General features: G+C 52.6%; 4 protein-coding genes across 4 annotated transcripts in view; 1 reads left to right on the top strand and 3 right to left on the bottom strand.

Annotated features, from left to right (window-relative positions):
• Window positions 1-312: 312 nt before the first annotated feature.
• Window positions 313-2,133, bottom strand: Z520_09029 (uncharacterized protein; the record flags this gene model as incomplete). The annotated part of the gene is made up of 3 exons (XM_016779525.1): window positions 313-1,826; window positions 1,882-1,935; window positions 1,980-2,133. 3 exons carry the CDS (start codon window positions 2,131-2,133, stop codon window positions 313-315), a joined length of 1,722 nt encoding a protein of 573 aa, XP_016629236.1.
• A 563-nt stretch (window positions 2,134-2,696) lies between these two features.
• Window positions 2,697-7,025, bottom strand: Z520_09030 (uncharacterized protein; the record flags this gene model as incomplete). The annotated part of the gene is made up of 1 exon (XM_016779526.1): window positions 2,697-7,025. The coding sequence occupies one exon, from the start codon at window positions 7,023-7,025 to the stop codon at window positions 2,697-2,699; it is 4,329 nt and encodes a 1,442-aa protein (XP_016629237.1).
• Window positions 7,026-9,968: 2,943 nt separating this feature from the next.
• Window positions 9,969-11,684, top strand: Z520_09031 (uncharacterized protein; the record flags this gene model as incomplete). Its single annotated transcript, XM_016779527.1, has 5 exons — window positions 9,969-10,023; window positions 10,117-10,237; window positions 10,291-10,854; window positions 10,907-11,510; window positions 11,562-11,684. 5 exons carry the CDS (start codon window positions 9,969-9,971, stop codon window positions 11,682-11,684), a joined length of 1,467 nt encoding a protein of 488 aa, XP_016629238.1.
• A 1,683-nt stretch (window positions 11,685-13,367) lies between these two features.
• Z520_09032 (uncharacterized protein) overlaps window positions 13,368-14,405 on the bottom strand; it is a gene marked incomplete at both ends in the record, with an annotated part of 2,021 nt that continues 983 nt past the window's right edge. Inside the window, one exon of the mRNA XM_016779528.1 lies at window positions 13,368-14,310. Within this exon, the coding sequence (XP_016629239.1) occupies window positions 13,368-14,310 (943 nt within the window). The remainder of the gene's footprint in view (window positions 14,311-14,405) is intronic.

Below are 14,405 nucleotides of genomic sequence, written 5' to 3' on the forward strand. Positions count from 1 at the left end.
GCCAGAGAGTAAATCGGCAGAGTTGCGTGTAAGGGTATCTCTTTATGATCGTGCCACCTGACATTGCCCTGTGCGCCAGTTTGCTGTTTTTAATGCGGCTTCGTTATGACACCAAGATCCATCGCAGATGAAAGCGCAAGTCGATCGCGACAATGTAACCTGGCCCCAACACAATTCGATCACGGACTTCAAATGGGCGAATTAGCCAGATGAAGTTCTCGGGATCTTCTTTTCCTCATCCACAATTGACACCTTCTTTTGACCACCAAATATGGCGACATATTAACGTGCTGATGCATCCGTCGTTCCAAATTACCTCGATTTGGAACTTTGATTTGCATCGCTAGGAGCCGCGACACTGATTTCTTCCCAGCCCTTGGGCCCAATGGCTTCATAGACTCCCACGCGTCGACTCAAGACCGTGCCCAATCCCCTGTGGACTTCAAGCTGGAATGGCTCAAAGGGCATCTTCTCTCCGTCGACGGAGAAATGGCCAGCATCTCGATCTTCATTCTTCTTGGATTGGATCTGGCCGGCCGCCTTGGCCCGCTTTTTCTGTCGATGGTCACTCTGAGTTGCGGGCTCCGCCATTGTCCCATATCGCGGAATCACACGGAGAGCGCTGACTTTCCTGACGCGCACACATTCCTTGTCGAAAAAGGTGCCTTTGGGAACGGAAAGCAGGAGGTCAAGCGCTTTCCGTCGGGGAATGTCGCCGTCGATGGTGACTAAATCGAGCAGACCGTCCGACGGGAGAGAAGCAGGAAAGAAAGGGGCGTCAGCTGCCATCATGGTCATGTTGCCGCAGTAAAAGTTGCCCAGGTTGGGGTAGAAGGATAGAGGAGTCCAGCCAGCGTCGGTGGGGAGAGGATCATTGATGGTACCATATTGCAGCGGGGGGAGTCCCAGACTTTTTGACATATCCAACGGGCCATCCAGATCGCCATGAGAGATCGGGGCTTGAGTCGTCCTTTTAGCCATGTACTGGGCGTAGTGCTTCTTGATCTCTTGCTTATCCTCAATCTCGGTCTTCACAGCGATGTCGCAAGGATAAAGCGTCTTGCCCAAAAGGCGGACGAGAAATCCAAAGTAGAATCTGGCATCCCCCATCCATCGAAGATTCTCTGTTCCTAGGTCACTTTCCGCGACTATGCCGAGCGACTGCGACAGAAAGGAGAGCGTCCTGGTGTCTCCCTGTGTGATGCTGACGAGATCTAGAGGGGTCCGTACACCTTTCACAATACACAAAGCGGCCGTGCTGCATTCCCCTGTCCCGGTCAGATTCCACGCCATACCATTTCCACTGCCGCAGGGAAGTTGGACGACTGCCACCTTTCTGAGGGCCTCGGCCGCATTTGCTTTCCTCGCAAGGCCGTTGATACATTCATGCGGAAGTCCGTCTCCGGACACGCTCGCTATTGCGTCGAATGCATTAATGTCCAAGTTTTGAGCAATCTCGGCCGCGTGGCCACGATGCGTTGTCTGCTCCGCGTCGACCTCACATCGCGCGGCCGCAAATATAGGCTCAATCTCTTTGCTGTACTGTTTAACCGCATTTCCCTTGCCTCCGAACGGGTTTATCAGAACTTTCAGCCTTTTGTTGCGTTGAGCTTGGCCATACGCCCGTCGTAACAGACGCTCAACCCATCTTTCAGCCTTGTCTAGTAACGCCGTGGAGTTCTCGAGGGTATAGTTGATGTATGCAACGCGAACAGGGGAATTTGCTGACTTGGAGGTCGGTCTTGCGTAATGAACAGTAAGTTCGCTCTTTACAATCTCCGCCCAGAGGACATTAAAGTAGGGAATGGACCGGGTATTGGTGGTTCCTGGTGCTCGAGGTCAGTCGTGGTCGGCTTCCAAGTCCCCGTTCTCAAGACCTACTCTGAGAAAAGAGCCCAAAGCAATCAAATCCCTCGCTCGTGCGGAGACCTTCATCTGCGAAGCTGTCAGAAAAATTCCCGTGGTCAGAGACGACGAACCTAGGACAATTACCGCGTCAGTGCCGAGAGTCAGGGTGGCATTTCGACCGACGCCCAGCGTGGACTCTGCGGCCGTCTCGCGTTCGTCTTGGATTGCTGCTTGATCAGTGAAGGGGTCTGACGACGCATTACTGGAGATGTCAACATTGGCCATTGCGGAGGCAGCGGGCGTGCATAATGAGGGTGGAACAGAGGTTGGGCGGCCCTGGCCAACAATAAAAGGAAAAAGCAAAGAATGGAGAAGTGGTCTGCAAAACTATACCGGGTATCCGCTCACCGGTACAAAAGCGAATGGAGGATGGAAGACTCGGAACGCATGGTCAGGAAGCCAGGCATAACCCACAAGACCCGATGGAGTCTTGTTTTCCTTTTCGAACCAGGAAAGCCGATGTGTCCGGAAACATCAACGTCAGGGTTCCCTGTTTCGGCCGTGGCGTGCATTGTCCTAAACCACGACACGTAGGTAACATTATTCGACGACCCAATCTAGATTTACTACTCGGTGCCCTGCTGTGAGACCAGGGTCAGCGACCTGACCCCTGCCCGAGAAAATGAGCCGGCTCAATATACGACCAAAAACACGAAGTACGACCTATCACGTAAGCTGGAGAACAATGAGCCGAAAAAGGCACATGGAAGTGAAACCTGTTCGGGCGTACAAGGTCTTGTCAATATTAAAAGATTATACTGCTTTTTGAGGCCGTCAGCACCTTCTCCTCACGACGATGCTATCGAGTTCTGCCGGCTTGGGAGTGACACGCCTCCGCTGCTCTCGCTCCTGGGCGTCTGAGCGTCAGGGTCATCAACCACCATCCGCCTAATCTCCACGATCCAAGGGTGCTGCAGCAATTCAGCCGCCGAGCTTCTCTTTGCGGGATCGCGTTCGAAGCACTTCTTCAAGAAGTCGATCCCCGTCGGACTCAACTGGTCTTCGGTGGGCAACTGCGGCGGATTACCCTGAGCAATGTTGTACATGATGGCCCATTCATTATCCAATGTCGACCAAGGCCGACGGCCAGTTGCCATTTCCAAAATCACACATCCCAATGACCAGATGTCGGCGGCTCCAGAGAAACGTGATGTTGCTGGTCCATCCCCGCGAATTACTTCAGGTGACATGTACATTGGTGTTCCCGTCATTGTCTTCTGTGGCTGCCGTGGAAGCTGACCAGGATCGCCGTTGGCGCGCTGTGGTGCCTCTGGAGCCATCATCGTTTGTCCTTGTCGCGCAATTATCTTTGCGGCACCAAAATCGACGTATTTGATGACACCATTGTGATCCAAGAGAACGTTCTCTGGCTTGATGTCTCGGTGCACAATGTGTGCCGAATGCAGATAAGCCAATCCTTCCAACATTTGCAGCGCGTATACCATGATGACGGTTTCGTCCTCTATCCGTCCATGTTCGAGCAGGCCAGCCACCGAACCACCGGAGCAATATTCCATAAAGATGTATACCTTGTCGCGATGGACTTCGATGCCATAGTAGGACACAATGTTGGGATGATCGAGAACGGCCAAGACACCCATCTCGTCTCCAATTTGCTTGACAATGGTTGGAATCAACTGCGGGTCTTGCAGACGGATCTCTTTGACGGCCATCAAAGTTCCTGTATCGAGATTGAGGGCCGCGTACACTGAGCCAAAAGTGCCGCCGCCCACGAATTGACCTTGTTGCCACCGCATGGTGATGTTTGTCGCCGACGAAGAGAGGAATGTGAGTGACCGGTCAGCTTCGTTCGAGCCCTCCAAAACCCGTCCAAGAGTGGTCTTGGTGCCTCGTTCCTCGCGAACCTGGTCGATGGCACTGAGCTCGGCCAGTCTCTGCTGGCACATTTCATTGCGACAATCCTCGTCGTTACGCAACTTGTTGTAGTCCAATCTCTTGTTCATGCCCGTCAATGCCTCCATCCGTGATTTCTCTTGCTGCGCGGCCAAGGTTGATCTCGCACCCATAATGTCGAAGTGAGAGATCAACACAGACATGCAGCCCGCCACTTTAACTCTGATGCGTTTGTAGTCCTCGTCCGTGATGTCCAGAATATTTCTGCCGCGTGTCATCGCCATCGCAAACTCCAATGCGACCACTGCCCACTTGAAGGTCCTTCGGTCAGCCGCATCGCAATCGTCGCAGATAAAGCTGACCCAATCCAAAGCGAGTCGAGTAAGTTTCATATTGTTCATCATGCGCCGATTGGCATCCATGTATGTCAGAGAACGTTTGCCAAATTCAGTTGCAAAGGCGAAACAAGACTGCACCAACTCTGGACTGGCGATCCCTCCATTCTGCGACCGAATCACCTCCACACTTTCCATAATCGTATTGGACAATTTGAAAGTTGTCTTCTTTATTTTTCCAAGCTCAAGATTCACCCGAGATAAGTTGGCTCGCTGTTCGATGACCACGTCCAACTCTCTGCCAATAGCATTGGCAAATTCCATGCGAGCACCTTGAAGGCGAAGTGACGATCCGTCGGCCACGAGACGCAGTCTACCGAGTCGCACGTCAGTAGGCAATTCCAGGGCGCCAAGCTCCATTCTGGGTCCTTCCCATGTCATGTCATCCTCTGGTCTGATGATCAAAATGTAAGGATTTGAGGGATCTTCCGCCGCATCATCCTCATGAAATGATGTGCCCAGCATTGATTGGATTTCCTTGGGCCTGTTCCAGAGCGACGCCGAAGCCACAAAGTGAATACCTTTGGGACTATTTGTGCTCGGTTCCACAAGGAAGTGTCCAGACAAAACAAGGGCTTCGGCAAATGCCTGTAGCTGCTCTGCACCCATTCCCACGTTGAACTCGGTCGCGTTTTCGAATCTTTGCCGCAGAATCCGCGAGAATCTGAACAATTTCCGTTGTCGAACACGGACGGAATCCAGAATTGCTTTATACCGTTTCTCCATTTCCTGGGGACTCTCGTCCGGTTTGCTTCGCAGCTCTCGCTCGAATGAGGCAGTGAGGCGAAGGAGCGACTTGGCAGTGAGAGAACTGAATTGCTCCGCAACCTCAATATCGCCACCTTCAAGTTGACGTCCTATCTCGTTGGAAAAACCCCATTCCTGTTCGAGAATCTCAGCCTCGCGGAATGTGTTCTTGTTCGCACCCAATTTCCAGTTCAGCATCTTAAAGTAGAACTTGAGGGCGTCCACAATGACCTTGTCGAAGTTTTCGTCAATGCAAGGAGGCAAATCCCATCCTGGTTCGGGATGCGCCATTGTGAGGTATTCTTGCTTGATGAGGCAAGCGAGGCGCATGAGAATCTGAAACTGTGCAATCATCTGGTCAATGATCATCACGGACTGCTGTGCTGACTCTTTCATCTTCTTCGCATAGGACAACCGCATACGGATAATCTCCTGGATTAACCTAGAAGGGAAGTTGATCAGAGTCAAGAGCTCCTCGATGTAAGGAGGAAGATGGCGGGCGGCAAAGGCCTCCGCGTTCTCAATCAATGTGCTCTTGGCCTTCGTGATGACCTCGCTAATCGCCAGGAACATGCTTTTATCACCCTGAAGCGATTTCAGGCCATCCTCTTTGAGGATCCGGTCGATGAATGAGGATTCGTCCGAGAGGTCGCCGTCGCTGCTGGACCGACGTTTTTGCCTGGTAAAATCCAACTCGGAATTCCCCACCCAAGCCTGAAGGACAGCAAGCTCTGTGTTGATGGATTGCGTGATGTTGTGCCAGGAGATGATGGCGTCGCAACTTTGTTTGAAAGCATCAGAGGCAGCTCTGCTCTGGGCAGCTTCGAGTTCCCTCCGCGAAGGATATAGCCATTCGCACTTCTCGATGTTTGCCACTGCCTCCTCAACTTGTTCCAGTGGTGACTTGCCCACCACCGTCTCACCCTTGATTTCAAAGGCGATAATTTGTTCGATGATGGGCCCGATGTGTGCGCGGCCTTCTTCTATAAGCTTCTTCTGCATCTGCAACGGCCGACCGTAATATTTTGCTCTTGCACCCAGCCAGATCTCGGCGCCCAATTCCGCATTGCTCTTCTGCTCGGTTGTGCCAATCAGCCTTTGTTTTTCCTGCTTGACCACATCACCCTTGAGCACAGAGGCCAGCATCGAATGCCACTCGAGTCGCTCTCTGTTCTCGGAATTCTGCAGTTCCTCCTCTGTCGGCTGGAGGTTTTCCTCGTTGCCCAAGAACATTAGTGTTTCCGGATCGTACGGATCGTCGAACGCGTGTTCGCCTGACGGCGATTCGTCGTCGGTCTCGTCATCCGTACTGTATCCAATACTGGGTGTTCGAGGATCATTATCAAGCCAATCTTGCGGTTGTTGCCGGACTCGCTGTACGTAAGCCTTCTCCTGCGCCTTGTACTGCGCATTCGGGTCCCTCCTCGTGCTCCGCATGGTATTTGACGAATGCATTCTCTTAGAATTCAGCGACAGAAATTGGGGAGGTTTCCGTGGAGGTGCATAGGTGTTCGAAGGTGTCCGGAGAGGAGCGCCAGGCCTTGCGCCTCGCAGATCTGAAATTGCACTCTGAGCGCTCTCCGAGAAAGATCGGTCCATGTTCTGAGGTCCTCCGCTCCCGCCTCTTGGTCTTGGTCCATAGGAGCCCCAAGAGGATAGACCCGACGAAAATCCCGTCGAGGGTGTATACGCCGAGATGGAGGAGGTAGGAGTGTAGGTTACGGGGCCTTCAGGGTTGTCGTAAGAAGTAGTAGGATACGCATAGGCAGATGACGGGATGGCGTCTTCATCAGATCCAGAAGAAGAGCCGCCGCTCGGACGATGCATTGGCATCTCTTCATGCTCCATGACGAGGGGCAAGCGACCTTCTTCGAGGCGTTGCTCTTCGGTCTTGGGGACACGGGGTCCAAATCTCGGGAGACTGACAGGACGCACAGGTAAAGGAGCGACAACTTGAGACTGACTCTGAACCGGTTGGGATAACGATGGATGTAGCGGTGCTGGCTGCAAGTCGGGAGCAGCGGGAAGAGGAGCGCTGGCAGTCGTGGCAGCGGCAACGTGTGGCTGATGGATAACTCCAACGGGGATTGGAATTGGTTGGCTTGCTGCTGACTGAGGCATGGCTGCAATGACTGCCAACTGGTTGCTGAGCCCTGGTGCGGAGAAGAGTTCCTCAGAAACTCTATCTCGCCGCATTAAAGGGGCTTGCAAGGGCAATGTTGATGGTTATAACATGGATTTCGAGGCAACTTCAGAGCAGGATAAGGATAAAAATCTGAAGGCAAAGTATCACGTCGATGCCAATCTCCACGGGCACGCGTCTCACGATGGTGTCCAGTGCCGTCCCTCCCGTTGTCGCCTCCCCATCGATGAGTCGCCGATGAAGGATGACTGATTGCCTGGATCTTGGATCCGCGCATGGAGAGCAGCCTGCTTTATTACCCGCCCACTATTCGCCCATCCCACTTCGATTGACAAAAAACCTGGCAGGATGGCGGGCTCGTTCTACAGTGGCTGTTTTGACGCTTTTGAAACGTCGTCTTTGATCTCGTACTTGATCAAGTCACACTTTTTCCCAACTCGGTCACCGATTATTTACGATAATAGACCAAATCCGATGATAGGTGCGGTTAGGTGTGTCAAGATCGAGATACCGTGACCCGACGCGAATCGCAAGTCATGACGTTTGTGCTACCACTCCAGACCTCTGTCCACAAATACCAATATCCGCGGACTTCTACACTGAAGAAAGCTCTTTTTCCTCTCTCAGATCGCTGTCCGTGTAAACAGTCGTTCCTCATACATCCGAAGGGGCCATCAACTGCTGCGCCCTCGCAGACTCCGCGACTCTTCCTCGAGCAGAAACTATACTGTCCCACAAAGAAGCGACCGCTAACCTCTCACTCGAACCAGGACAAGCACAGTTCACGCCCCTTCGCAGCAAGGCTCGGCAGGAAGAGGGTCATCAGAACACCGCGCGTCAATGGTCTTGGGGGCAAGCGGGAGGGGAGAGCAGCACAACAAGCTCTACTAGCAACACTGACAACATACAGACTGCAGGCGATTCGTGTCGTCTTGTTCCTTGACCAACGCACGTGAGGTCCGCGGATGAGCGCACCTCGCACGGAGCCCGGGATGGTATTCGAACAAGAATACAAATCGGTGACTCTCTGCGGCCAAGAACGTACCTAGCAAGCCCAGGTGGGCTTGCAGACCTTTGGCAATTCGCCGTGCGATGCCCGACTTACGACGAGCTTCTTGGGTGCAACAGACTGGGTTGTCTGGTTGCTTGCCCGGCTCCGATCATCGAGCGAAGTGGCTTGGGACTACATGCTGTGTTTCCAACAGACAGGCAGAGGAGCTGGGTTTCAATCGCACATATCGTCAGTGCCCGCTCTAAACAAGACGCCTGGCCACTTTCAGAGAGCAAATTCGATGGCCTCAAGATCACAACAAAGTTGGGGCGCCTTCGCATCCGTCTATGAACCTACTAGGTAAGTGAGGTATGGACTATACCTCGATGACATTGTTGCATCCAAAAGGAAGAGATTCCACCACCGTCTCGGTCAGCAGCGCGCCAGGTGAATGTCACGCAGATCATATGTACCGAGTGGGTGCCGAGTACCGTAGATCCGTCTCTGGCCCGCAAAAAGAGTGTGAGTCTGGTGGGACGACTTCGCAGAGATGGTCTGTTGATGATGAGTAGTAAGTATTGGCGCAGAGGTCAAAGACTTGTGCAGGTTCTGAGTACCTGGTACTCTGTATGAGGCACTCTTTAGGTACTTGGTACAAATTTGTATTATGGCACGGCAAGACCAGTAGCCGAGCGCGATGAAACAGTACCCAAAACGTCCAGTTCGTTATCTGTGTGGAGATGTGCTGGGAGTCGCCATGGTGGCCCCGGGCTTGGATCTGCATTTGAGCCAATCGAGAGTCATCTGCTTATCTCGCCCAGAATTGTGAGTACTCCGTGGGCTCCACGCCCCAGGCGACGCCCGACTCGTAATGTGCCTGGCGAACTTGGAGTTTGGGGCTTATGCAACCTTCAATTTTTAGCGACGACTAGTAGGCGAAAAGCACGAGGCAGCCTTGGATCCCAGATATCTTGGGCCGTTGGGCTGAAGGTCGACACGAGGCAACGATCAAAACCAGCACCTACCTATGCGCCGTTGGTGATGGACTGGAAGAGACGGCGTCCACATTACCAGCAGCGTAGGATGACCTGGAAATTTCCTTGCTCTGAGTAAGACGGGAAGGTAAAGGAAGTCAAAACCCCGCTGCACAGTCGCGAGGGGGGAGTACTGTGTACGGGTGTCTATCTCTTCGGCCCCGCAGCTTTCTGTCCGCGTTTCTAGGCATGAGGTGATGGACACTGGCAGGGCGCTGCTCTTGGCTGTTCTGCATGGGAGACAAGAGCGTTACGAGTAAATCAGCCCACAGGCAACCTGAGCTGCTTTGTCAAGACTATTATTATTGCAATGGCCTTGCCCACTGCGAATCTCCTTGGGTGGCGTCTGCCATGGGCTTAGCCCGGCTCTTCCCGGGCTCTTCCAGGCCCATCCAGCCTATCACCTCCGCCCTCAGGTCTCCTTCAGGGGCTCCCGGGGCGTAACGGGGGCTGTCCGGCGAACTCTGCTTCGGGTCTCACGCATTTTTCCCTGGGCCAGAAGGACATGCCAAGAGCTGCCCTGAGCCAGACCCAAGCCCTGTAGGTAACACGATCAGGTCAACATGGTGGACAGTGGTGGCACTTTACCACTCGGCCTCGTTCCCTGTCCTATATTCGTTGCTTTTGCCAGGTTCAATTTTGTTTTCAATCCTTCCTTTTCCCAACTGTTCCGACTTTCTTTCAAACTTTCGACACCTTGCTTTGTTCTTTTCACTGGTGTCAACTTTTGAATGCGAGTTATTCAAGGGATTTCTGCATCCATTGCCATTCCACTGTTGATGCTTTCACTCATCCGCCCACACTTTTCGAGCCCCTGAGATTTCGCCGCGGTTACTCCTTCCAATTGGCTCAGGCGCCTCACCAGTCGATCTTCCTAACCTAAGAAAACGGTCAAGATGTCGACAGAGGATCTGGGATCACTTCCCTATGTTCCTCTGGAGGTCTACAATGGTACGAGATGTATCCCCTTTCCTCGTATACACAGATCGCTGCCTAGGTGTGTCGAGAAAAAAGACCCCAACTAATAGAATCTCGTCGCCGCAGGAACGACAATGACTGGCGGTGATTCTCTCACCGAGGATCTCAATGTCTATTACAATGCCGGCGACATTGCCTGGATGATCACAGCCACAGCTTTGGTGCTGCTCATGATTCCCGGTGTTGGGTATGCTCTTGTCGACTTCGGTGTAGGCCGATTTGCTGACAAGCGAATCACAGCTTCTTCTACTCCGGCCTTGCGCGACGGAAATCCGCACTGTCACTTATATGGCTGTCCGTCGCAGCTACAGCCTTGATTTCCTTTCAGTGGTTCTTCTGGGGTTATTCCCTGACCTTCTCCCACACGGCCGGTAAATTCATTGGAGATCTGGAAAACTTTGGCTTCCGCAATGTCCTTGGGGCTCCCTCTGTTGGATCAAGCAAGATCCCCGATCTCATGTTCGCCGTGTACCAAGGGATGTTCGCTGCGATCACGGTCGCCTTAGCTATCGGTGCCGCTGCCGAACGTGGACGGATGCTGCCTGCCATGGTTTTCTCCTTCGTCTGGGCAACTGTCGTCTACGACCCTATCGCCTGCTGGACGTGGAATTCTTCGGGGTGGGTCTTCAAGATGGGTGGTCTTGATTTTGCTGGTGGTACTCCTGTCCACATTTCGTCCGGTGCTGCTGCTCTGGCCTACTCTCTCATGCTGGGAAAGCGTCGTGGCCACGGCACTCACGAGCTGAACTATCGCCCACACAACGTCACACACATAGTCATTGGCACCGTCTTTCTCTGGGTTGGGTACGTGGTCTGTTCGCTTTTTGGGACCAAGCCTAGACTAATTGCTCTTTAGGTGGTTCGGATTCAATGCTGGTTCCGCTTTGTCTGCCAATCTCCGTGCCATCATGGCTGCTGTTGTCACCAACTTGGCAGCGAGCGTCGGCGGCCTGACTTGGTGCATTCTTGACTACCGTTTGGAGCGCAAATGGTCCACCGTCGGCTTCTGCAGTGGTGTCATTGCAGGCTTAGTTGCTATCACTCCGGGTAGTGGCTTCGTTCCCGCCTGGGCTGCTGTCGTTTTCGGTGTTGTAGGTGGCGCTGCCTGCAACTATGCCACCAAGCTCAAGTTCCTCCTTCACATCGATGACTCCCTCGACATATTTGCAATTCACGGCGTTGGTGGCCTTGTCGGAGACCTCTTGACCGGACTCTTCGCGGCGGACTACATCGCTCATCTAGATGGAGCCACCGTAATCAACGGTGGTTGGCTCAATCATCACTGGATTCAACTGGCTTATCAGCTCTGCGATGGTGTCACAGGAATGGCCTATTCCTTCGTCCTCAGTTGCATCATCCTGTTTGTTCTCAACTTCATCCCGGGCCTGCATCTTCGTGCGTCTGAGCAAGAGGAGATCATGGGCATGGACGAGACCGAGATCGGCGAATTTGCTTACGACGTGAGTATCCCCCGACGATCTATACTGGCTGCAGTTGCTGACTTTTGGTAGTATGTCGAGTTATCCCGGGACGTTGTCAATGGTCTCGAGCAAGACACCCCTAACCACCGAGATGTACCCAGCTCAGATGGTGAACACCTTGAGAAACCAGCAAATGTACCTCGTTCGCCGTGAACGTGGGAGAATGGCAGGTAGAACTTAGATTTCGAGATAGATTTCGAGATAGATTTCGGGATGTGACAAGGGGTACGCACTGCTGCACAGATGGCTCCCGTTTGTCGACCATCTTTTGTATTGAATACCTAGGTAGAAAAGAATTCCCATCGTCTTAAGTTCCCTCATGAAAATCATACTCGACACTGGTACGTTTTTCTGGTGTTTCATAAGGAGCAGCATCAAGCCTTGTGTTGGAGATCAACTGCAGCTATCTGTCCACAGCAGGAATTGGCGCAGACTAATGCCGCAAGTCGGTATCCGGTCGACTCACCGGTCAACAGCCGTAGCGATGGACGTATCCTTCATGTCTGTTCCACAATGTTCTATTTGGGGCGTGTTCGCAGCACCACTGGATCTGGTCCGGGAAGGTTTGTTTCATCATCCTTCGTCCTTTGACATGTAGTCCAATAACAGCCAGCTGGTTCGACAGTACAAGGTACACATTCTCCGTGCCTGGCAGAGGTTGTGTGCATGATGCCTACCGTCTGACCCGCTGTTCATTTTCCAAGAACACATGGGAGAACTCGACAGCAACGTTCAAGGGATCGGAAAACATATGGATTCGCATTCCCCGGTGGACAATGCTCTGCTGTTGGTGCTTACTTTCTCTTGTTTCCACGCGCTGTTGTCTGGATTATCTGCTCTGAATTCCCTCTCCAACTATCCATAATTACTATTTAGTATGTACATATTCTCGTCCAAACCGGGTTGAATTGTGCCGAGAGGCTACGGGGTCCACGAGATCTCTTTGGGGGATAGACCGGCCTCAACCAGTCGGTGGGGGCTTCTCGGGGTTCATCCGAGTCCGTGAAGTTGCATTCTTACATTCGTCTCGAGGACTTGAAAAAGCGCAGGGTGCCCCGGATGCTTAAGCAACTGGTTCACGGCAAGGTAGCAGCAGGGAAGTGAGATCTTACTGCAGAGCCGGTGACCACGTTTACTTTCGAAGGCGCCTAGAAACTGACATACCGAATGGACGAGGCGAGCAGCTACAACGGAAAGTTCTCGGTAGGCGTCCGATTGAGTAGACGGTCAGGTTATGTTCAGCTTGGAGGCGTTTGGTTGCCAGGATTCACGCTGGTGCAATTGCGTGGGCACGACACCGGCAAGTGTGTTGAGCTGAACAACAGTAGCTGGGAAGCTCGAGGCTTTCTACATGCTTGAATTTACCTCAAAGCAGAAAGAAAAGAACAGTTACAGCCATGTTTTTCACCATATGTATTAGCATTATCTGTGTCTCTTGTATGTTCCATCGTGAAGGAGTGACGTCGTTCCTTTCCGTACCAATTGGGTCATCGATTTCGTCGGGGCCAAAACAACCCTCTTTCAAATGCTTTTGTGCAAAATCCGCGAATCCTGCCAGGCAGCACTGATAGCAAGGTTGGGAGGAGGTGGTGCAGTGGTGGGGTATATACAACAAGGAAAGAGATGCTTCTCAGTATATGCTGCTCTACAGGAGCTCGGCCATGTTTCATAGCCACTTGATCGAGGGGCATGCAAAGGATTTCAGCCACGGCATCATGAGCCGATGAGCGACTGCGTTATCAAGCTTCAACGACACATTGGAGAATACCGCTAGTGTCCCGTGCTTGACTAGGCAAAAGTTGAAATCGCGCTGTTATTACGATATAGTCCCTCCCTTCACGAAGTATGAGTGTTGCACCAGGTGAAGTACATCTGAAGCTCTGGGAATGTTTGGGCGCCTGTTGCACCGCCAGCATTCTCTCGCGAGCAGGTCTGACACTGGCCGATGGCTTGCTGGAATTGTGTGGTAGAGGGACAGAGCTCCGGATAGTTCAGGCCTACGTTTTGGCCAATTGTGTTTGCAGCATCAAAGATGCGGTAGCACTGCGCTGGTGGGTTGAGGAGCGTCTGTCGACTCACAATCTCAGCGAGCGGGTTTGCCATTAGTCCACGTCGCGGCATCTTGGGAGCCCATGTAGATGTCGGCTTAGGTGGAGAAGAGGTCCAGTCAGCCCAAGTAGTTGTCGTAGTCGGAGCCGGGCAAAGGGGCTGACCGAGGACATCGAAGATGGCGAAGGTGAGATTAAAATGCTGTGGGTTGAGGTGGAAGTAGCCTTCGGCTGGTTCATCCCAAGCGCACGTGGTGTCAATCCTGTTCGGCCAGAGTGAGCTCAGGTTCGCCGGCAAGAAGAGCTCTGGAACGGGCTTGCATTCTTCCGGGGCGCAGACATATGTATCAGCAGGGGGGTTTTGTTCCCAGTTACAGCCGATCTGTGGAGGAGTACAGATAGTGCCAGGCGCACATCCCCAAAGGTAGTTGGTGGGTAAAGGAGATTTGGGAGTATAAGTGGGGTTGATGATCCTCGAAGTACACGTGACGAGACCTGGGTAAGTCGAGATCGTATCTGTTGTGGCGCTCACGCTGATGATGGTGGTGGGTACCGTGTCTGTGATAGTGCTCGATTCAATGCTCACGGCGGTACTCAAGCTCACTAGTGTTGTCGGAACCACAATAGTTGTTGGCCGAATCACGGTAGTTGTTTCAACAATAGTAGTCGGGCTAACAATGGTGGTGGATTCGATATCTGTTTCAGTGGTAACATCCACGATAGTCGTTGGACTGACCACAGTGGTAGTGTCGACAATAGTGGTCGGGCTGACAATGGTGGTGGATTCAATATCGATTTCAGTAGTAACGTCCACGATAGTTGTTGG

The sequence above is a fragment of the Fonsecaea multimorphosa genome (assembly GCF_000836435.1).
Source record: "Fonsecaea multimorphosa CBS 102226 unplaced genomic scaffold supercont1.22, whole genome shotgun sequence".
NCBI lineage: Eukaryota > Fungi > Ascomycota > Eurotiomycetes > Chaetothyriales > Herpotrichiellaceae > Fonsecaea > Fonsecaea multimorphosa.